The 22,596-nt window shown below is 62.6% G+C and overlaps 1 protein-coding gene across 1 annotated transcript; it reads right to left on the bottom strand.

Annotated features, from left to right (window-relative positions):
- Nucleotides 1–7,225: 7,225 nt before the first annotated feature.
- PRELP (proline and arginine rich end leucine rich repeat protein) lies at nt 7,226–21,219 on the bottom strand. The gene is made up of 3 exons (XM_004610044.2): nt 21,074–21,219; nt 12,281–13,252; nt 7,226–9,492 (listed from the first exon to the last, which is right to left on the bottom strand). The coding sequence occupies exons 1-3, from the start codon at nt 21,210–21,212 to the stop codon at nt 9,320–9,322; spliced, it is 1,284 nt and encodes a 427-aa protein (XP_004610101.2). The 5' UTR covers nt 21,213–21,219; the 3' UTR covers nt 7,226–9,319.
- Nucleotides 21,220–22,596: the final 1,377 nt, after the last annotated feature.

The raw sequence follows: 22,596 nt of genomic DNA, 5'->3' as shown, positions 1-22,596 counted from the left end.
GCTCCAGTGCTCCATGGCCGTGCCTGCACTCAGGGGGCGTGGGGGGGGCGAGGGCCCGCTGTTCCCAGCTGGACCCCCTCTCCCTGCTCCCAGCTTCTCCAGGCCCATGGAGGGTGGGGGGCGGGGGTAAGGCGGGGGGTCGGCCATAGCGCCAGCCGGAGCAGGGCAGGATTTTCTGTTTCTCCTGCAGGAAATCCCCAGAGGTGCCGCCCCTGGCAGCCCCCAGCCCCCAGCCCGACTTTGCTTCCCTTTCTCATGGCCTCACCACTGGGTGGGCCATGGAGGCAGAGGAGCCCCCTCCCAGAGCAGCTGGGTTCGAGGCGGGTGGAAGGAAGAGAAGCAGGAAGGCTGGGGCCAGGGCCCGCCCTTCCCCACCCCCCGCAGCCCTCACCCCTTCCTTCTCACCTGCCTGCTCTGTCCGGGTGAGGAGGTGCTGTCCCCTCCTCCAGGCAGGCCAGTGGACGCGAGCCCAGAGCCACCCAGAGGTGACCCTGGGCTGCCACAGGTCAGCACCAGGCACTGGGGCCACCGGACCCGGGAGGGACTTTAGGCCAAGTCACAGGCCCCTCTGCTCCGTGCCCCGCCTCCCTCGGGAGCAGAACCTCAGTGTACGGGGTACCCCCCCCACATGCAGAGTGCCGGCCTGCCCCACCCTGCCCCTGCCGGGCTGTTCAGGGGGCAGCCGGCAAAGCCACCGGTCCGGTCCGGGGCCTGGGGCAGCAGCGAGGGTCAGGCCTGTCCGGAGGTGCAGGCCCCAGGCGACCCCCCAGGTTGGCCTCAGAGAGAGGCCAGGAGGCTGCCCCGCCCCACCCAGCGGGCTCCCAGCGGGTGGGAGCTCAGAAGACCCCCTGGAGCCCCGCCTGGCTCCTGAAACTGAGGGTCCTGACCCTGTAGGGGGTCATGGGCCTGAAGGCGGGGTGGGCAGCCTGGCAGGGCAGTGACGGGCAGGCATCAGGCGAGCGGGCAAAGCCAGACAGGGCCTGAAAAGGAGGCTCTGAGGGGGCCGAGGGAGGAAAGGCTTCAGAAGCCCCCAGCAACCTCTGGCAGACCCGCCTCTGCCGCCCGTCAGCTGGTGAACGGGGCTGCAGCCTCCTGGGCTCGGGTTCCGTGAGAAGCTGCTACTATGGGGGCTGGAGAGACAGAGTCAGGGGCCAGGGGCCAGGGGTGTCTCAGTCACAGGGCCTGAGCCGGGCCCAGCACCTCCGGGTGTGGCCCTGGAGGCCCCCAGTGCCCGCAGCCCCAGCACTGGACTGTCCAGCATGGCTGGAGAGGCCTCTGGGGCCCCTGAGTACTACGGGGGAGGGTCCCCCAAACTCTGTTGTGATAACGGCCAGTTCCAGGGGAGCCTGTCCACTCACAGCAGGGCAGAGGGCAGAGGCTCCTGGACTCAGCACAGGCTGGTGGGGGCATCTGGGCAGGACCTAGCTTCCAGCACCCCACAGCTCCCGTTCTGGACAATTCCTTGTACTTTTCCCCCTTGGGGGTTATTTTGACTCAGGGTTTCGTGCTTTTGGGGATCTTTTTCCTGGGGGCCCTTCTCAGCCGTATCGAGGAGCCATGACATGCTGGGGGCTGAGGCCAGGACCCCCGCCTGGGGCCCGTGGAGCTCTACCCCTTCCACCCCTCTCCCCGGCCCTGCAGCAGTCTGTTTGCTGGTCTGTGTGGGGACCGTCCAGCTGTGCTCAGGCTTACTCCTGGCAGTGCTCAGGGGCCTTCCGTGGTGGCATGATTTGAGCTGGGGTCTGCCACATGCAAGGCAAGGGCCTTACTCTCTGTACTACCTCTCTGGCCCCTCCAGCCCCATGTTATCATTATTTTAGCTTTTTAGACCATACCTGGCAATACTCAGGGGTCTCTCTCAAGGGACCATATGTGGTGCTAGTGATGGAACCAGCATGGGCCACATGCAAGGCGGATGCCTGTATCTTAACCCCAACTGTTGCCTAATTATTATGCAAAAAGGCAGGGTAGGGAAAGGATGGAAGGGAAGATGAGAGAGGGGGAGGGAGAGAGAGAGGGGGACTGAGGGAAGAGAGAGAGAGGCGGATAGAGGGAGATAGGAAGGAAGGGAGAGAGAGGGAGAGAGGGAAGTAGAGAGGGAAGGAGAGAGAGGGAGAGAGGGAAATAGAGAGGGAGGGAGGTAGAGAGAGGGGGGAGGGAGAGAGGGAAAGAGGGAAATAGGGAGGGAGAGAGAGGCAAAGGGGAGGGAGAGAGAGGGAGAGAGGAAAATAGAGAGGGAGGGAGAGAGAGGGAGAGAGGGAAATAGAGAGGGAGGGAGAGAGAGGGAGAGAGGAAAATAGAGAGGGAGGGAGAGAGAGGGGGGAGGGAGAGAGGGAAAGAGGGGAGGGAGAGAGAGGGAGAGAGGGAAATAGGGAGGGAGAGAGAGGGAAAGAGGGGAAGGAGAGAGGGAAATAGAGAGGGAGGGAGAGAGAGAGGGAGAGAGGGAGGGAGGAAGGGAGGGAGAGAGAGATAGAGAGAGAGAAAGAGAGAGAGAGAGAGCAAATGGCAGGTCAGCAGGGGTCCAGACTGCTCCAGAATGTTCTCTCCTGCTCTGGTAGAAGGAGCTACTGCCTCCCAGCCATCCCCAGGTGCGGAGGGGCGGGGGAGGCTCACTGGGAGAGGACAGCCCCCAGCCCCTGGCCACCGGGCCGTGCGGCCATCGCAAAGTAGGTGGGGAGAGCCGGGCTCAGGGGCTGCGGCTGACAATCCCACTGTCTGCTCACAGCTCGTCCCCGGGGCCAGGCCTGGGAAAGGTGCGAGACAGACAGATGGTCCCTTCCGTGTGGGCCACGAGACACACCTGTCGGTCTGGACACCTGGAGGGGTTGCCGTGACAACCGGCTCCTGCAGCCTCCAGCTCAGACGTAGATTCTTCTGGATCTTGGGGACCTTTGACAGGCTCTGCTCTTGCAAGCCTCCCCCCATGCCACCCCCTCCCCACACACACACCCTGAAACACGTCAATCAGCCGGACCGCAGGGTTATTCGGGCGGTTGCCTGTCGGAAAGGCGCGGGACTGACTCGCAGCTCCACGAGGAGGAGAAGCAGAACATCTGCTGGCCCCAGATGCCCACAGCGTAACCGTAGGGCAGGGCAGGGCAGGGCAGGGGCTCCATCAGAGCCACCCACGCCAGCCCTCTGGCGCCTGGGCCAGCAGCTGCCGACAAGCCCCTCTCTCCTGCAAACCCTTTGCCAGCGTGCCCTGGTAAGAAGCAGAAGGGTGACATCTCCGCTCTGAGTCCAGGAGCAGGCGGCCAGGGCCCAGCTGCCCTCCAGCGACCTGCCCACGCCATGGGTCCCCATGCCTTCATCTCCCGGCGCAAGGCCGCCCTCTGGCGGTCGTGCACTGCAGTGAGCCCGGCGAGGATGGGGCCAGGCCAAGCATTCACCTCCTCACCTTGACCCCCCCCCCCCCCCCCCCCCCCCCCGGCCTCCAGCTGTCCAGCAGGCAGCCCTGGCCCAGGAGGAAATGAAGGAGGCCGGGAGGCCTGAACATCGGGCAGGGCTGTTCATTCTCCCCAGAGGGACACAGGAGGGACTGTCGGCCTGACTGGGTCTGTGGCCAGTTCCACACTGGCGCTGGGAGCCCACTGAGATCTCTTGGCCCGGAGCCGTGCACCCACTGGCCTGATAGCCGAGGCAGGGAGGGAGCCGCCCGGGGGGTGGGGGGGTGGGGAGGTGGAGGGGGTGGGGGTGGGCGGTGGGGTTCTCATTCCATTTGTCTTCCACACAGCATAGTTGGCTGCGGGGTGTAAGAGCTTATCAATGGAGAAATAGATAATGACTGTGATTAACAACCACCTTGCGAACCCCTGGAAAATGTGATGACCAGCTCTTACAAGTCTGGTCTTTCTTTTTTTTTTTTTTGTCTTATAATGTTTTGTGGGCCACACATGGTGGTGCTCAGGGCTTAATCCTGGCTCTGTGCTTTAGAATCAGTCCTGGCGGACCCAGATGGGATGCCGGGGATCACAAGTCTGATCTTAAGAGCTGATTCCAGCAGCCAACCTCCCTCCTTCCTCTCCTTCCTCCTCCTCCTCCCCCTCCTCCTCCTCCTCTTCCTCCTCTTTCTCTTCCTCCTCTCTCCCCCTCTTCCTCCACCTCTTCCCCCTCCTCCTCCTTTTCCTCCTCTCTCCCTCTCTTCCTCCTCCTCTTCCTCTCTCCCGCTTTCCTGGTTCTGTGTGGGCAGGAGCAGGGGGTGGGCTTGGGGAAGAGCTTGCTACAGGCACTGCTATTCTCTGAGCGGGAGCCAGAAGGTGCTAAGAGATGGGAAATGCAGATTTGGCTCCAGGAGCCATTTCTGTGCGCCAGCCAGCGCTTGCCTGCGTTGGGGTGGTGGGGGGAGGGGGGCTTGCATCTGGATCACGAGGCTGGTTCAGGCCTGGAGGAAGGACCCTTGTTCCGAGACAGGGCCTGGCCCTCAGGGGTGCTTGGGGAGCCAGCATTTGCCCCTGGCGTATCTGGGCTCCTCGGGCGGTGGCACCGGGCAGCTGTCCACCAGGTCCCCCGGGATGGGAGCACCAGCTGCCCGCCGGGGGGTGGAGGGTCTGCCCATCCTGAACCCCACCAGGGCGCCTGCTGGCTCAAGCCCTTGGCAAATGGAGACGCCAAGGCACTCCCAAGGCAAGGGCGCACACAACGGGGAGAGGAGACCTCATGAGGGAGGGGACAAGGCGGGGGCCCAAGGGGGGAGAAGGAGCGACAGCCCAGGCAAAGGGGGAGGGGGGGGCGGAGGGAGGGGGGCTCACACAGAGAAGAAAGGGGAGGGATGCAGCCCCTCCTGCTATCTCGTGCTGCTGGGGGCACATAGGGGGCTGCGTTCCTGCCAGGAGGCTGAGCACGGCTTGGGCAGGGCCGGGAAAGGCTCAGGGCGTGTGTGTGTGTGTATGAGGGGGGTGCCCACGTGCCCTCTTTTGGTTCACGCGGGCCCTCCTGAGCACTTCAGGTGCTCGTCCCGGGGCAGCAGGAGAGCTCCAGGCCCAGAGGCAGGTGGGGAGCCGACTTGTCCCCAGCCCTCTACTCCCCCTCCCCTGTTAGCCTACGGACAAGGACGCCAAGGTCCCCTGAGAGCCAGGCCCAGAGAGTGAGGGGGCATCTGGCCCAGGGGTCAGGGGTGGCGGGGACTCCCGGAAAGTGTTAGGTTTCATCCCCCTTCGGGGAAAAGAGACGCGGATCTGCTGCCGCTACCTCTGGAATCTTCTGCGACAAGCTCAGAGGAACTTGGGCCGTTGGCAAAATTCAACAGCAGGAGAAGCCAGAAGGGCTGCAGGTGGGACACGGGGTCTGGTGGCCTTTCCTGTGGCTGGTGGTGAGGGCAGGGTCCTGGGGGCAGCCCTGGCCTGACACCCCCTCCCCTCCTTCCACACCCAGCCCTTGGCAGCCCCGCCGGAAGTGGCGGGGGAAGAGGAAGTGGGCATCCCGAAGGTGGCTGTCCGAAGAAGTGGAGGTGTGGGCCGTGCAGGACACCCGGGGCAGGACAGCACGCCCCCCGACAGGTGGGCAGGCCTGGCCTGGACAGTCTCCATCCGACTCCTTTCAGCCTGCGGGACCCCTGGCCTCACCCTCACCCCAGGGAGCGTCTGTGCGTGGCCGTATGCATCGGGCCACCCTGTACCCTTCATGCCATCACGCTGGGTTGGTGTGCCTGGGCCTGTGTGAGGTTTCTGGAACATTCCCTGGGCTCCTCTCTGGTCCTCTGGTCCCCCCGGGGATGGCCCGTGGCTGCAGGCCCCACCGGCTGTCTGTGGATGAGCAGCCAGAGGTCCAGGCTGCTCAGGGGAGCGTATCAGAGCCGGCGGCACCCCCTTTTCCCATCTCCAGCGTCAGACCCCAGGGGGCTCCCGACAAACCCTCAGTGTGTCGGACGCAGGCCAGGCCGGAGTGAAGTTCAGAGCAGGGCTGGTGGTGGGGGGGGGGGGGGTTCCCATCTCGCATACTGCATCTGCAGGTGTGTCGGCCGCTCCAGGCCCGGAGCTGAGGGGACACCAGGTCCCTCCAGCACAAGGGCCCTGCGGGGAGGACAGTTTAGCATGAAGAGCCGAGGAAGGCAGCGGGCGGGGGGGGCCACTCTGCAGCTCTGCCACCCGCATTCCCAGCCAGAGGCTGCTCCCTCGCCCTCCCGTGCCCGGGCCAGAGTGCCAGGGCAGAGGAGCTGAGGGCAAGGATGGGCCCAGCAGAGCGACCCTCCCCTGAAGGACCCTGAGCACGGTTGGGCCCCAGCAACCCATGGAGGGAGATATCCAGAGGGCCCCCCGGGCGGGAGGGGGTGGATACCCGGAGCCAGCGGGGTCCAGGAGCTCGGCTGTCCCCTCGGTCCCTGCAGTCATGGGGAAGGCTCCCTCCCCCTCCTCCGTCCACTCCTCGGGGCTCCTGGGAGCCTCCAGCCAGTCTCCCTCTGGGGTGACACTCGCCAGCCTCGGCCCCCTGACCTTCACACGAAGGGGCCACTGGGGACCGAGTGGGAGCAGGGAGAGTGGGGGCAGGGGTGGACCCTCAGGACCTCGGGGGCTGAGGGGATGCAGTGCCTGCTGGCGTGGGCGGACACATCGCTGCCCCCGCCCCCGTGGCACACCCAGGGCTCCATCAGGCCTTAGCACTCGCCCCCAGTTTGCCCACCTGGCTCCCCCGGCAAAACTCTGACTTCCCTAGAGCTGCAGCTCAAGTGCCAGGAATCCTTTGACCCCGTTCCAGGGGGGCGGGAAGGGGGAGACAGACAGACAGACAGTTCTGAGGCCCTCGACCCTTCTTCCGCTCCTCAGCCTGCTGGGAACTCTCCTTGCTCAGACAGGGGGACAGTGGGGGTGATTCTCCGCACCCGACTCGCCATGAGCCTTCGGGGGGCACAGGGAGGCGTCTGGGGGTGGGAAGAAGCCAGGTTCAGGGGTTCAGGTCTGACCTCAGGGAGAATTTTCTCTGGGGGCCGTGCATTTGGGGGAAATGGGTCAAGAAAAGGCTTTAAGGGAGCTGGAGCAATAGCACAGCGGGTAGGGCATTTGACTTGCATGTAGCCGACCTAGGTTCGATTCCCAGCATCCCATATGGTTCCCTGAGCACCGCCAGGGGTGATTCCTGAGTGCAGAGCCAGGAATAACCCCTGTGCATTGCTGGTATGACCCAAAAAGAAAAATACATAAAAGGAAAGGCTTTGAAATTCTTTTCCCATCTTCTCAGGCCCAAGTAAGAGGAGGCGGTGGGCTGGGGCGCCCGGGAGAGGGTATTTCGGGTCTACTTTATTTCCTCTGCTGTGAAGCGTGCCGGAGTAGGGTACACAGAGTTAACATGGTCTAGAGAGAACCGCGACACTCCGGGGACACAGCCCCCCCCACTTCAGGGCCCTGGCCAGCACCAAGCAGGGCCTGGGGTCCAGAGCACGGGGCTCCCCTCGAGCCAGAGGGGCTTCGGGTGTCATGGGGGCAGGGCGGGGGGTTAAGTTAAACCAACCTCAGCCGGGGGTGGCGGGGATGGCGGGGTGACAGCTGAAATGAACACCAGGTGGCGGGGGTGTATGCTGGACAATGACCCCAACCACGGTGGGTGGGTGGGTGGGTGGGTGCACGAGCCTCGGAGGGCCTCACCAGAGGGGTCGAGATGGTCAGGAGCGAGTCGGGGCCGGGGGGCAGGGGGCTTTTCCAGGCCATAGCACCAGGTCGCTTACAGTCACGTGACCGAGTGGGTGACTTTAAGCGGGAGCCTTGGAGAAACCAGTGGTGGGAAGGCTGCGGGCCGCGAGCAGGCGCCAGAGACCCCGCGGGGGAAGGTAGGCAGGAACCGACGGCGTTTCTTGCCGGTGGGAACCCAGCTGCAGCCAGCGTTAAGGAAACGTCCGGCCTTTCTCAGCCTTGAAGGTGGCTTTCCGTGTCTCGTTTGTTCCTGGGCGCCCTCCCCTCCAGGGCCCCCCACCGTCTCCCAGAGCAGTGAGCATACGGGCAGTGAGCGCACCTTCCGGGGGGCCGGTGGGCACGGGGCTGGGATGGGGGGTGCCTTGGAGCGTGTTCTGGGGGTGGGGGCAGGTGTGGGCGGCCCCCAGGCCCAGGGCCTCGGGAGCGTCTTCTATCCCTCAGCTCACAGGCAGGCAGCAAACAGCGACAAGCTGTCCACTGCGCATCCCCTCTGGCCCTCGAACCCGGGCCAGCACCATTCATTGCCTTGGGGAGCCGGCTGTGACCCGCACCAGCCACCAGGGGACGCTGGTGAGTTAGCCCAGGACTGGGCGGCCTGGGAGAGGCTGCTGGGACCTTCCCAGAGGCCTGTCCCCTTCCTGGCTTCCCAGGGAACGCTCTGCTCAAGGCGGGGAGAGTCCGGGCACAGCGGCGCTGACAGAGAACAGATGGTGGACAGGGTGGGGCTCCAGACCCAGGGGGACAGTGTTCCCAGGGCCCCCGGCCTCTTGCCCGGAGTGGCCACAGGAGCTATAAACCCCGTCCACACCACGCAGGCCTGAGCCCGGACTCCCGCCCCTCTGCTCCGAGTTCTTCCAGCTGTTCCTGGCCTGGAGGGGCTGCCCCGCCCTTGCCCTCGAGCCGGCCAGGTCAGGAGGATGTGTGCTGAGTTCACCCGAAGGAGGAGGGGGAGGTGAGAGAGCGACTCTGCCCTGCTCCTGCCGTTCCTGGGCAGCCTTCTGCAGAAGAGGGTGGCAGACGCGGGGCAACAGGGCTCTCGGCCCAGGAGAGGGGGTGTACGTGCCTCGTGGCGCCCCAGGGTAGAAGAGCCCCTTTCAGTGGGGTCCCCCCCGGAGAGCGTCTGGGCTCTGGTGCGGGGCGGGGGGGGAGTTTCTCAGACTCTGGGGCGGGGCCATAGCGCAGCAGGCCAGGTGCTTGCCTTGCATGGCACCCACCTGGGTTTGGTCCCTGGCCTCCCACCTGGTCCCCCAAGCCCACCAGGAGTGCTCCCTGAGCACTGCCAGGTATAATCTCCCTTCCCCCTCCCAAAAAGAAACCCAACCAATAAACAAAAGAAAACTCTCCCCCCGGCTGCTCTCTTCAGGGGAGACCAGAGATCTGTCCGCGGCCTGCCCTGACCCCAGCACAGCACAGAGAAGGGTCATCAAGCGTTTGGATACACATCTGCTTCCGGGCTCTAGGTTCTCAGCAGCTGTGCAGGGGAGGCCTCTGAGTGGGGGTGGGGCTCAACAAGGCTGTGGGGGTGGGGAGGGGGGTCGCTCCTGTGTGTGTGTGGGGGGGGGGTGCTGCAGAGGGTGGCCCGTGCCATCCAGAGAAGGCCGGAGAGAGAGACAGAGAAAGGGCAAGAGGAGGCCAGCGGTGGGCCAGGCGCCTGGGCCACCGCCTTCAAGTGTGTCGGAGGGGCGAGGGCAGCGGGAGGCCTAGATGACCACGGACTGCAGCAGGCGGAAGCACATCATGAGGTCCAGCGGGATGGGCGGCTTCAGGTGGTTCCCGTCCAGCCGCAGGTAGCGGAGGTGGGGCACCTTCTCCAGGTCCGAGAAGTCGTGGAAGGCGAACAGGTTGCTGGGGCAGATCTGAGTTCCGTTGATTTCTGCGGGGAAGGAAGGGGGGCGGTGAGCAGGTGTGGGGCACGGTGAGGGACTGGGCGCGGAGGGGAGGGAGGGGCCGTGATGGCTGAGAGGACTTCCCCCCGGCTGCCTCCCTCTCGCACTGTGTGGGTTCCTGCGGGTCCGGGGTTCACTGATTCACTCGCCAAATGAGCTAAGATGGAAACGAGCAACCGGGAGGGGAAACCGTCTCTGGAGAGGCCTGGAGGGAGCAGCACTGGGGCCAGGTAGGACCACACAGCAGGAGTCCCGAGCACGTCGGAAGGAGGCACGTGTGTGTTTGTGTGTGTGTGTGTGTGTGTGTGTGTGTGTGAACGCCAAGCCTGGTGACGCCTGGGAGTTTCCAGGGGGACGGTGGCCCTAAGCCAGCATCCGCCTCCAGCTACTTCGCAGCCCTGACCTCTGGTCTGGGGAGCGACCTTGCACAGAACGGGCCTCAAGAGACGCTGGGATGGGGGACCCCCATATCTTCGGGTGCCCCTCCTGAAGGGCTCAGTGCACACTACAGAGAGCTGAAGACAGGGCTGTGTCCGGGGCCAGCGGCCGGCTCTCGCCTCCCAGCAGGGGGACCGGAGGTGACCAGGAGACTCACCCTGAGCTGAGTGAGGCAACAGGAAGAAGGTTCTGGTCCCTGACACCAGGGGACGGGAAGAAGAGACTTGGGGGCCGTGGGGGTCACATGACACAAGCCTGTCGGTTCAGACACGATTCTAGGAAGACCAGCGAGAGCGGGTGGCTTGGGGCCCGGTGTTGTGTGTCCCACTGGACACTTCCTGCTTAGCCTCTTGCTGGGCGGGGCCCAAGGGGCCAGCTTCAGAGTGAGTTTGCACCCAGCCTCGCCTCTTCTCCAGTCTGAGGGGCCCCATCCCCATCACCCTCTGCTCTCCCGCTCCCGCCCTCCTCTCCTCAGCCCCGGCACTGCATGAAGGGCAGCGGGGAGCCGGGGAGCGTCTCCTCACAGCTGCTGTGCTTCAGGCTGTCTCTCACCTCCCTGGTGCTTGGCGCCAGGCCCTCTGGGACAGGGAGTGCGGCCCTCGTCCTCTGGCCAGTGGAGGACTGTCAGTGGGCACTGGATGCAAGGATGGCTCGTGACCGCTGCGAGGGGCCCCATTCATCTCAGGGACAGGCTGGGCGGAGAAGGGGCGCAGGGAGAGGGGAATGACTGTCCTCCCCTGGCCAAGGCTGGCGTCCCCTCAACATCTAGGCTGCCTCGGTCCAGACCCGCCGGCGGCAGCAGAGGAGTTAAAGCAGGTTGGCGGTGTGTCTTCTCAACCTGCCAGAGATTTTGTGTGTGTGTGTGTGTGTGTGTGTGTGTGTGTGTAGGGGTGTGTGTGTGTGTGTAGGGGTGTGTGTGTGAGTGTGTGTGTGTGTGTGTGCGTGCATGTGTGTGTGTGTGTGTGTGGAGGGGGTAATCTGCTCCCTCAGTTTACCCTACAGGTATCATTAGGCAGCTGGCCTTTCCCTGCACTTGTTCCCTGCGAGATCTCTCCCAGCCGCCTTTCCGGCCCGAGGTCTCAGCTACTCTCCCGCCCACCCGCCCACCGTTTCCCAGGCTGCAGGAGTCTGACCTCTCGGGCGCTGGCCCAGGAACCAAGGATTCTGAATCTCCCTGTTGGGGTCCTCCTCCCCTCCTCCCTTCAGCTGCCGTGTTCCTTTGCAATCCAGACCCCAGTGATTCTTTTTTGTTTTCAACACGTATTGAAGATGCTGAGAGCTGACGGGGTGGGGAGAGGTTTGGGTGACCCCTGGGAGTGCTCAGTGGCTACTCTCTAAGCCCAGCGGTGGTGGTTTCCAGCAGGGGGACTCTGCAGTGCTGGGGATCAAACGGGGGTCAGTCCCATGGGAGGCCAGCACCTTCCTCCCGGGACCAGTCCTCAGGCTCACAAGTGACTTTCTGGTGAAAGCGAAACTAGGACTTCCACACTCTTCTCCCAGGGCCTTCTCCGTGGACCTTAGGTAATTTTGCCTTAAATGCACCATCTTAGACAAGAGGGCACTCCAGACGTCCAGGCAGATGCTGAAAGCCCCCACATACAGAGATGGGGGTCCTGCACGCCAGTTCAGCCCATGCTCAGATTTGAAAGGACACTTCCTGTCCTCGTGGCCCACTTCAGCAGTCGGCAGGCAGGTGGACAGAGGCCACCGTTCTGCTTTAAAAAGCAGGTGTGGAAGGGTCTTCTGTGGCGACCTGGTCTGGGTGGCAGAGGGAAGGGACGGGGCAAGTAGCTTCTTCCTGAACCCGGGATCCTGTTCCTGTTTCTGTTTGGGGGTCGCACCCGGCAATGCTCAGACCTTACTCCGGGCGCTGCTCTCAGCTGTACTCCGGGCTGCGCTCAGGGGGGCCACCGGGATGCTGGGGACGGAACCTGGGTCAGCTGCGTGCAAGACAAGCGCCCTCCCCTACGCCGCGAGCCCCTCCCCTGCACTTTGGGCAGCAGGCATCGTCACCATCTCGATTTCACAGGTGAGGGTTCCTCCCTGCGAAATCAGTGACCTCTTCCGGGTCCATAGGGGTGGCCCGGCGTCCAGGCCAACGCTGGAAGCGTGGTGCCCCTTGGGGCGGAGCGGGGCGGGGCAGGGCGCTGCAGACCCCCAGCCCACGCTGAACTGGCAGTGGCGACGGGGCGGAGATGGGGCGGAGCTGGGGTGGAGACGGGGCGGATCCTGGGCGGAGATGGGGCGGGGCCGGGGTGGAGCCGGGCCGGGGCCGGGGCGGGGCCGGGGCAGAGCCTGGGGTGGAGCCGGGCTTGCGGGGCCCCGGCCCCCACTCACTCTCGATGGTGTTGTGGTTGAGGTACAGGTGCTCCAGCTTGTTGTTGATGGCGGGCACGCTGCTGATGCGGTTGTGCGCCAGCTGCAGCACCAGCAGGTTGGAGAGGTTGAAGGCGTTCTTGGGCAGCCCCTTGTCCGACAGCTTGTTGTAGTTGAGGCGGATGAAGGCCAGGTTGGGGAAGCCCTTGAAGTAGCCGTTGGGGATGGCGTCGATCCTGTTGCTGTCCAGGTAGAGCTGGTGGAGGGCCTGGGGCACCTTGGGCGGCATCTTCCTCAGGGTGTTGTTGGCCAGGTTGAGCTGCATGAGGCTCTTGAGGCCCTGGAAGGTGTCGGGCCTGAGCGTGTGGTCGCCGAGCTGGTTGTTCTGCAGGTCCAGGAGCAGCAGCTTCTCCAGCTTGCTGAAGACGCCGGGCGGGATCTTGGAGATGCGGTTCTGGCTCAGCCGCAGCTGCTCCAGGCTCCGGGGCAGCGCCGAGGGCACCTCCTCCAGCTGGTTCTTCTCCATGTAGAGGAAGGCCAGGTGGGGCAGCCGCGCCAGCACCTGCTGGTCCACCTTGCGGATGCGGTTGTTGTCCAGGTTGATCCACCGCAGGTCGGACGCGTTCCGGAAGGACTCCTCGGGGAGCTCGGAGATGAAGTTGTTCTGCAGGTAGAGGTAATGGATGCGGGCCGGGATGACGGGCACCTTCCGCAGGTGGCGGCTGTCGCAGTACAGGGCGGACGGGAAGTCGTAGGGGCAGTAGCACTCCCGGGGGCAGTCGGGGAAGAGAGAGGGGGGCCCCGGCGGGAGGGGCGGGGGCAGCTCTGTCGGCTCCGGGGGCTCGTGGGGCCGAGGGAAGGCGGGAGTTGGCCTGGGCCTGGGCCGGGGGGGCCTGGGTCTCGGGCGTCTGGTCGACTGGCCGTGAGCCGCGGAGGCCAAGAGGAGAAGCGGCAGGAGCCAGCAGAGGGCCGACCTCATGGTCCAGGGGGTACCTGCGGAGATGAGACACGGGCCGTTAGCCCGCGGGGCTCGGGGCCAGGTGCCTGCCCGCTGAGACCGGGTCTGTGCCAACACCTCCCTGTGTGGGGTACCCCGTCACAGCCTCGAGGCACGTAGCCCAGAGGGCTGCCTGGGGGAGACGGGTCATTCCGATAGCAAGCACTGGGGGCCCGGACTCTGGGATCGGGGCTGCTGGACAAGACCCCTCCCCAACCTCACCCCCACCCCCAGTCCTTCCTCTCCCCCCTTGCAGTGCGAGGAAATCAGCCTTGCCCCATTAAAAGGCACATCAGGGAGTGAGCCGGCGTGTCCAGGGGTATCCTTAGAGGTACCATAAGAGTAATTTTCTTTTTCCTTCTTAAAAAAAAATTTGTTTGGGGACCACACCCAACTGTGCTCAGGGATCACTCCTAGAGGGGCTTGGGAGATCATCTGGGATGTCGGGGATCGAACCCAGGCTCACTGTGTGCATGGCAAGTGCCCGGTCTCTGGACTATCTCGCTAGCCCCAAGAGTAATTTGCAAACAGTGTCCCCACTCCAGAGGCACCCTTAATGGAGGGAACCTGAGGGGTCGTGACCCCCGGGACTGCTCCTGTACTGAGTAGCTCTGTGGTTTTTGAACCTGCAGCTTAGGAAGAGGCTTAGTCAAAGTATTCATGTTTTTTTTTTTCTTTTTGGGTCACACCCAGCGATGCACAGGGGTCACTCCTGGCTCTGTGCTCAGGAATTACCCCTGGCAGTGCTCAGGGGACCATATGGGATGCTGGGAATCGAACCCTGGTCAGCTGCGTGCAAGGCAAACGCCCTACCCACTGTGCTATCGCTCTAGCCCCAGTATTCACATTTTAAAGAAAGGAAGTGGCCCTGCTGGCCTTGGTTGGAAATCTGTGTGTAAGGCTCGAACCTAGGCTCCGGGGCTGAGTGCACAGTGAGCACAGAAGGCAGCCAGCCAGGGAGCTGCACTTGAGCAGACCCCAAGGCCAGGGCTCAAAGCCCCACCCGCTTCCTTCTGGAGGTCGGGGAGGTCCTGAGAGGGGAGGAGAGTGCACCCCCTCCCCTGTGCCCCGGCACTCTGCCTCCCGTGCCTGAGAGTGGGGGGTCTTCACGGCAGGAGAGGCAGCAGGAATCTCTCCGCAGGCGTGGGGGCTCCAAGGAAGGGATAGAGGCAGTGGGGTTCTCTTTTCTCAGACCTGGGCTGGCTGTCCGCCTCTCCAGGAGCTGGGGGGTAGGCGCTCCGGGAAACACAACAGAGAAACTTGTTGTCCCCAGCAGCCTTGGGGACACGTGGAACAGGCTCCAGAGGGATGTTTGGGGGATGCCTTCCCATGGGAGCCCCCTTGGAGGTCACACCATTTGGGTTTCACTCAGCTAGAGAGTAAGATAGGAAGTCCAGGCCGGAAGTGTAGGCAGGAAGTTTGCAGGAAGTTCAGGCAGGAAGTGTAGGCAGGAAGTCCAGACAGGAAGCCCAGGCAGGAAGTGTAGGCAGGAAGTCCAGACAGGAAGTGTAGGCAGGAAGTCCAGACAGGAAGCCCAGGCAGGAAGTGTAGGCAGGAAGTCCAGACAGGAAGTGTAGGCAGGAAGTCCAGGCCGGAAGTGTAGGCAGGAAGTTTGCAGGAAGTTCAGGCAGGAAGTGTAGGCAGGAAGTCCAGACAGGAAGCCCAGGCAGGAAGTGTAGGCAGGAAGTCCAGACAGGAAGTGTAGGCAGGAAGTCCAGGCAGGAAGTGTAGGCAGGAAGTCCAGACAGGAAGCCCAGGCAGGAAGTCCAGACAGGAAGTCCAGACAGGAAGCCCAGGCAGGAAGTGTAGGCAGGAAGTGTAGGCAGGAAGCCCAGAGAGGAAGCCCAGACAGGAAGTCCTTCCTGCCCCGTCTTCTGTATTCTGACACTGCTTCACTCTCTCCAGGGCAGCCTTGCACCTTCTGGAGTCTCGACACACTGGGGATACAAGGCTTCTTGGGAGCTTTTTTTTTTTTTAATTCTATATGTTTATTTTTGGTTTGGGGGCCACACCTGGAGGTTTGTAGGGCTCCCTCCTGGCTCTGTGCTCAGGAATCACTCCTGGCAGGACTCAGGGGACCACATGGGATGCCAGGGGTCAACCCTGGCCTGGCTGCATGCAAGGCGAGCACCCTACTCCCCTCTATATTACTCTGGGCCTGCTTCTTGGGGGGCGGGGGGGTTCTGAGCTAAGAGGGGCTGCGTGTGTCTCTGGACACTGAGGACGTGAGGAGTTAGGTGGCAGGAGGCGTCAGGAGCTCGGAAGACCAAGACCTGAAGTGGAAAGAAGCAGCTGTTCCGTGGCCAGCCCCGAAGCACAAGGCAGGACCCCCGTGGGGATGCGGGAACTGAGGCCTGGGGAGACCCTGAAGACCGGACCCCTCAGGAGAGGAGAAACTTCTGTGGGAACAAAAGACACCAAGAGCTCAGAGTTGTCCCAGGACAACGCAGTTTGGAAATACCCTATGAAACCCAGTTTGCAAAAGCAAGCGGGGCCCCTTCCAGCTCGGATGTGTCATTCCTTTCTTTTGCTCTGTGGTTTCCTCTTCTCTCTCAGATTTCCTAAATGAAATGATTTGACTTCGCGTCTCCCCTCTGACATTCTTTGCTGTGGCTAAGGACAAGAGTCACAGCCGCAGAGTCTGACCAGTGGAGAGGGACCGACTCCTCTTCCCTCTGATCCCGGACCACGCCCTCAGGGACGGTGGATGACACTGGGTGCTCGCCCCAGGCCCCCGCCTGCCTTTTCTGGCCTGAACCGTCTCTGGCCTGAGCCCGCCCTGGTCTTGACTCCACCCTCGCCTCACCAGGCCCCTTCCAGCCCGGCTGCTTTGCTCCAAGGAAAACAAGAAGCCCTCCGAGGCATGCCAGGCTCTTAAAAGCTGCTTGTGACAGCAAGAAGGGAAAGAGTCAGGCTCCAGGGCACGCACACACACAGAGGCACACACACACACAGGTGCACACACAGGCATGTGCACACATATGCTGGCAGCATCTCTCTCTGTCTCTCTCTCTGTGTCCCTCTTTCTCTTTCTCTCTCCTCTCTCTTCCTCTCTGTCTCTGTCTCTCCGTCTCTGTCTCTCCCACACACACTTAAGCAAACTCATGTTCATTGCCCTGCGTGCGTGGCCTGAGCTGGTGCGCCAGTCTGGGGAGGAAGCAGGAACGGGGGAAGGATGGGTGGCCGGCAGACAGGAGGACATCAGGCACCGTGCCCTGCAGCCCCTCCCCCTGCTCCTCTCTCCCTGAGACCCTCTTCGGGGGCCACCACTGTGCCGGCTTGGCTCTGGCTATCCTCATCTAGGACCTTGAGTGAGACTCCTGCTCTGTCTCCCGGGATGTGAGGGAGCGTGCGGGTTGGAGCGGTGCGCTCTGGCCCACGCCCACGTGGGGGACGGGCAATGAGTGTCCGCTCTGAGAGACCGCGCCACCGCGTGGCTGGGCCTTACGGACGGTGAGCGCCAGTGTGCCGGCAAAATCTAGTCTACAAGCCCCAGCTTTTGTGCCCCCGAGTTTGGGTGCCTTTGAGCTGCTCTTCCTGTTCGGGTCCCCCGGAGCCGGCCACCAGCCAACCTCCCTCAAGCTGAGAAGGCTGTCCTGGACGTGCCTGCCCGACAGGGTCCCTGTGCTGTCCTGGCCCCTGACCGGCTCTGTCACTGAACCTGGAAGGACAGGGGAGAGTCCAGGGACTGGGCCGCCCTGCTGTCCAGGCTCAGAGGGACAGGGCCACGGTCATTCTGCGCCTTCTGTCCATGGGCATCCTTCTCCCACCTGTGAGCCATGCCCGGCCCAGCTCCTCACCTCCCTCATGCCCCCCCCCGCCCACCGTGCCCCCCCTGCCCAGTACCTCCCCCCACCCCCCGCCATGCCCCACCCCTGCCCAGCTCCTCACCGCCCCTCCCCCGCCATGCCCCACCCCTGCCCAGGTCCTCACCGCCCCCCAGTTCCCAGCTCCCTCTGACATTCCACAGGTCCCTCCCGGAGCCAGTGGAGGCTCTGTCTCCTGTCGTTGGGGGAGGAAGATCCACTCAGCGGCTGCTGCTGGAGCGTGCCCTGGCAGGGGGCCCAGCACAGCCTTCACGGTGCACCCACCCGGGTGTCCTGTTGCAAACTGGGGTCCCCTGTGAGACAGGTGGGAGTCCCCAGATTCTAGCAACCGGCCCTACCCAAAGCATACACTTTCCTGTGTGCCTGACATCTAGAAGCTTCTGTCCAATCACGAGTCCCCTTAGAAGGGGTTCTAGGTGTGAAATATTTTAGTTTCTTAGACCTTTGTGAGCGCTTGGCTCCACCTCCCCCCCACTGGGAGCTTGGTGGGCACCTACAACCAGCCAGGGGAGGGGATTTGAATCATCTCCAGTGGTGCCTAGGGGCTGCTCCTAGCTCTGCTCAGAGCTCACCCCGGCAGTGCCGTAGGTGGTGTCTGGATTAAGCTGGGGTTGGCTGCATGCAAGGCAGAGCGAGTTCACTCCCTGCTCTAACTCTCTGGGTCTTTCCTAAGAGAGGTTTCGATTCCTTTTTCAGTACTGGAGACTGATGCTGGCATCCTGGCTGTGCCCCTGCTCAGGCCTCAGGCTGCTCACCTGAAGGAGGCCCACATGAGACCCCCCAGGGGGGCGTGCTAGAGGGTGTCAGACTCCTGCACCCTAGAGCCACAGGGCTTGTTTAGAAATGAGCTGGTTCTGCACCAGGCTGGCCTTTAAGGGGACAAAGCCCCGGCCAGGTCCGCGTCTGGAGTCCACTCCTTGGAGGCCCCAAGCCCGGCCTGAGCAACAATCCCGGGGTCCGGGCTGGTGGAGGGGAGACGTCAGGTCCTTGGGAGTGAGTCCAGGGGCCCGGGGAGCAAGGGGGTGTCTCTCCCCAGGACTGAGACTGGTTTCTCCCCACCTGCCTCCCATCCTTCTCAGCTCTCCTGCCGAGGTGGGCTGGGCCCGGCCCTCCACATCTCCATCTGGCCCCTATTCTGGGGCGGACAATCGGGCCACCCCCATGCCATGAGGAGACTTCGTCTTTGCTCCCTCTTTCTGCTCTGAAACCAACTTGGCGTGGGGGGGCCTGCTCCCTCTTTCTCTTCCTCTGAAAGGGAGTTGGAAGCTGGGGGAGTCAGGGGGTCTCTGGGCATCTGTTGAGAGACAGTGGAGCCGGGGCTCAGCCAGGCTCTCTTATGAGACCCCCAACTCCACTGCTGCGGTGTCTCCTTTGCATGGGGAGGCTGAGAAGGAGGGCAGCGGGCAGAGCAGGGAGGGTGTGTGGAGAGCATCTTGGTGCCCGTAGACAGGGGACAGGCGTCCCCTTCCTGCCCGGGATCCCAGCCCTGGGCCAGCCTCGGTGTAAACTCTGAAGCACAGAGGTAATAAGCCCCCCCCACCCCGCCCCTCTAGTCCACGCACCCCCTTGTCAGAAGGAGCGCAGTCTGCGGCTTTAAAACGCACGCAGATCAGAAAAGCACCAAAAATAAATATAACACTATTGTGAGACCATCTGTCCCGGCAGTCTGCCACCAGGCAGAGTGTAAACAGAGTGAGCTCCCTCGGCCTCGGGCTGCCAGTCCAGAAAAGCCAGTTCCCAGGTTCAGTGGGGACCCCGGGGACGGTGGGGGGACGGGGGATGAAGGCTGAGATGGAGACGGGGCTGCCCCTGTGCTCCCGGTGCCCACCCCAGCAGCCTCAGCAAGCCCCGCTCCGCAGGGAGGCCCGGAAGGAGCTGATGGCGGTGGCGGACGTGGACCCCAACCTCCAGTGCCCAGCACCTGGCTGCTTAGTGGGCTCGGTGGGCATCGACTTGCTCCTTAGTACGGGGCGGGCTTCCGCACCGTGGACGTCGGGTCCTGCAGGCGGGGCTTGGCAGGCTGCCCCTGCTCTTCTGCCCAGCCACATTCTTCAGGACCAGCAAGACCCCCGAGACCCCCAGCCCCTCCTCACGCCTGCCGCTCCGGGGCACCTCTCCTGATCCAAGTCCCTGACTCTGGCCCCAGGCCTGTCTGCAGTGCCGCACTCGTCCTCGGCTGGCCTGTGCCCAGGCCCTGGCCTCGCCAGCTCCTACCGGCCAGTCCTTCTCCCTGAAGCCTGCCAGAACACAGCTTCGGGACAGGCCAGGCGTCCAGAAGGGTCATGGCACCCTGGGGGGTGCAGGGCGGGGGATTCACAGAAAGGAAACAGGGATCTTCGGGGCAACCTCCGAGAAATGATCTTTCTGGAATGTTCCGCATGAGACACTAGCATTTACGAGGAGGAGGAGCCGGTACACAGGAGGGTTTCATGGCCCCTGGTGGGGGCGGGGAGGGGCCCAGACTCACTTCTCCAGAAAAAAAAAGAAGCAACTCCCTGCAATCTTTCTAGCCAGCGAGTCCCTGTCCAGAAGGCCACACGGCCCCTGTGGGCCACTCTGCAGCAGCCCTGGGCTGTCTCGGCTCCTGACCCGGGCTCCCCGCCCAGTGTGGCCACTGGAATATCCTCGGGTCTTGAAACAGCAGATTCTCTATCTCCTGCATGAGTAAGTTCGGTGTGAGGGGTCAAGGTGGTTACATACACGAATAATATATGTCCTTGTTTGGGGGGTCACAGTCAGCCTTGGGGGTTACTCATGCAATGCTCGGCACACACGTGGTGCTGGGGGTTTGAACCCAGGCCCTGGGCATCCCCCCGCCCGAGCTTCTCCACTGCAGCATGCACCCTCCCCCTACCCCCTTCCCCCTCTCCTGCCCCCAGGTGACTGCAGCCCTTTGGGGGACCTGATCTGGCCCCCGCCCCCCACCCCACCAAGGGCAGCCCACTTCTGTGGGAGAGGATGGGCAGGGAGAGGCAGCCAGTCCGGGACGCTTCCCACTCCCTCCCCACTCAGCCCCTCTCCCTGGCCAGGAATGGGAGGGGCCGTGCTTGCTCGCGCTGCCCCCAGGACCCCTGGCCAACCTTGGGCCAGTTCCAAAAGGGCTTTCAACAGAGATTTTTCCTGGCTGCCTGCGCCCAGAGCAGGCCCTGGGAGCTGCCTCGGAGGAGCTGGTGGCTTGCTTGCTCCCTGCCCTCCCAGGGGGCAGGCGGCTGCAGGTTGGAGGCTATGTGTCCTCCTCCCTCCACCCAAGGAGGCTGGAAGGAAGCAAGAATCAATCCCAGGCTCCCCTCTTGCATCTCCACCCTCCTCGGCCTCCACGCAAGGCACATGATTTTCTTTTGGCTCTGCCACTCAGCAGGAGACGCAGTTCCCTGCAGCTGGGAAGGCGCGTGCATGCGTGTGTGTGTGTGTGTGTGTGTGTGTGTGTGTATGTGTGTATATGTGTGTATGTGAGGGCACGCGTGGGCACGCGTGAGACAAGATGCAGGGCGCATGCGTGACCAGGCGTGCATGTGCGTGACTCTGGTCTAACTCCGTCCCCAGGTGCAGTGGGAGTGGAGGTGAGCGGACAGCACGCTTCCTGTCGCATGTGCTGATGTGGGGAAGGGGGTGGAGGGGAGCGTGCCCGCGCGGGAGACTCTGCCACAGGATGTGAGCACTGCAGATAGGGGCGCTGCAGCCTGGTTTCCATGGAAACACCTGATCTGCAGAAACAGCATCACACGCAGCCCAGCTCTCCTTGCTCCCACAAACATCTGCACCAACAAAGTTTGACTTGGGCCGCCAGCAAATGCCTGGACAGCGTGCTGGAGGAAGAGACGAGAGGGTCTACAGGAGAAAGAGACGGATGGAGGAGAGGGAGGGAGGGAGGGCGCAGGAGAGAGGGGAGGCGGGAAGGGAGGGAAGGAAAGCCAAGATGAGAGCTAGGTCGGGTTGGACAGAACCGGGGGGTGCTGGGGACCCTGCCTTTCCCCCTCCCACTGGGCTTACCTGCTCGCACCTGCCTCTCCTCAGTGCTGGGTTTCGCGCCCGGCCGGGCTCCCTCCTCTTCCTCCCCCACCTCTCGGCAGAGCTCTGGCAGCACAGACCAGGACAGACGAGGAGTTCTGACTGCCGGTGCTGTGTGCATGCGTGTGTTCGCCTGACTTTTCCACCAGTCCCTACTGGGGTGGGGAGGTGAGGTTAGGGGAGGGAGGGGCAGGCCTCGGGAGGGAGGGCAGGGGAGGAGGGCGGGCGGGAGGGAGCTTGGGAAAGGAGGAATGACAACAATAAACGCTTTATTTGGCAGCCAGGCTCCCAAGACTCCAGGCGCGCGCCGTGCCCGCTAACGGGCTCGTGTGTTAATAACATTTCCTTCTGCCGAGGCTTCCTCGGGGGGAGATTGTTTGACCCATGTTTGGAAAACAGGCCAAATTAGCAGAGGAAAAGGCATGAAAAGCGAGTTCTGTGCAGCCAGAGCCGGAGGGCTGGGCGACCCAGCCCTTCATTCCTCCTCCCAATATGGCCTGGCTCCTGCCGCCTCTCTCGGAGCTGGTGTGACATTCCCGGACGACCTGCCCTAACCGCCTTCTCCAGGGGGCTTCCAAGGGAGCTCCGGGCTGTGAGCTGCTCAGAGGCAACTCCAGCTGGGATGTCTGAGGGAGGCCCTGAGGACCAGAGAGGGAAAAGCCTGGCTTGGAGTCACACAGCAAAGGATGGCAAGTTAAGATGCCATCAAAGATCTAAAGTCACTGTCGTGGGCGCGTGTGGACCATGACAGTGTCTACCTGAAGCTTCTCTACTTACAGCTCACATGCAGGAGGTTTGGAGTCACAGCACAAGAAGAAGGCGTTCAAATGTCCTCCCCTGGGGTCTCCAGAGGAGCACTTGTGTAAGACCACATCCTGGAGGAATTCCCCATTGAAAAGCCACAGTACTGCCGTGTTAATTACACAGTATTATGGCATAAAGTTCATAGTACTGTGGCATAAAGTTCATAGTACTATGGCATTAAGTTCATAGTACTGTGGCAATAAGTACATATACTGCTGCATTAAGTACATAGTACTTAAAGCGGCATTAAGTTCATAATACTTTGGCATTAAGTACATAGAACTACAGCATTAAGTTCATAGTACTGTGGCATTAAGTTCATGGTACTATGGCATAGTGCTGTGGCAATAAACAAATAGTACTGTCGCAATAAGTACAGAGTACTTAATGTGGCATTAAGTTCATATTACTGTGGCACTAAGTAAATAGTAATATGGCATTAAGTTCATAGTACTGTGGCATTAAGTACACAGTACTGTGACATTAAGTACATAACACTGCAGCATTAAGTGGCCTTGGGAAAGGCACTAATGTCCTAAGAGCACCTAGCCCCGTGTGGTGGTGGTTGGGGGGATCCTTGTCACTGCCCCCCACAACCCGGAAAGGTAGTGCTCTGCACTAGGTTGCTCACCCGCTCTCCTCTTGGGCAAGTCACTTATCACAGGGGCCCTCGATTTCCTCCTGGGGGTGGGAAGATGCCT

Source organism: Sorex araneus, chromosome 7, assembly GCF_027595985.1.
Source record: "Sorex araneus isolate mSorAra2 chromosome 7, mSorAra2.pri, whole genome shotgun sequence".
Lineage (NCBI taxonomy): Eukaryota > Metazoa > Chordata > Mammalia > Eulipotyphla > Soricidae > Sorex > Sorex araneus.
This window is presented reverse-complemented; position numbering and strand designations above follow the sequence as displayed.

Coding starts and splice junctions, on each gene's coding strand:
- PRELP (XM_004610044.2), bottom strand. CDS start 21,212: ATGCACACAGCACCGGCAGTCAGAACTCCTCGTCTGTCCTGGTCTGTG. Junction 13,253..21,073: donor GGAGAGGCAGGTGCGAGCAG/GTAAGCCCAGTG, acceptor TCATCTCCGCAG/GTACCCCCTGGACCATGAGG. Junction 9,493..12,280: donor CAACCACAACACCATCGAGA/GTGAGTGGGGGC, acceptor CCTTCCCCGCAG/AAATCAACGGAACTCAGATC.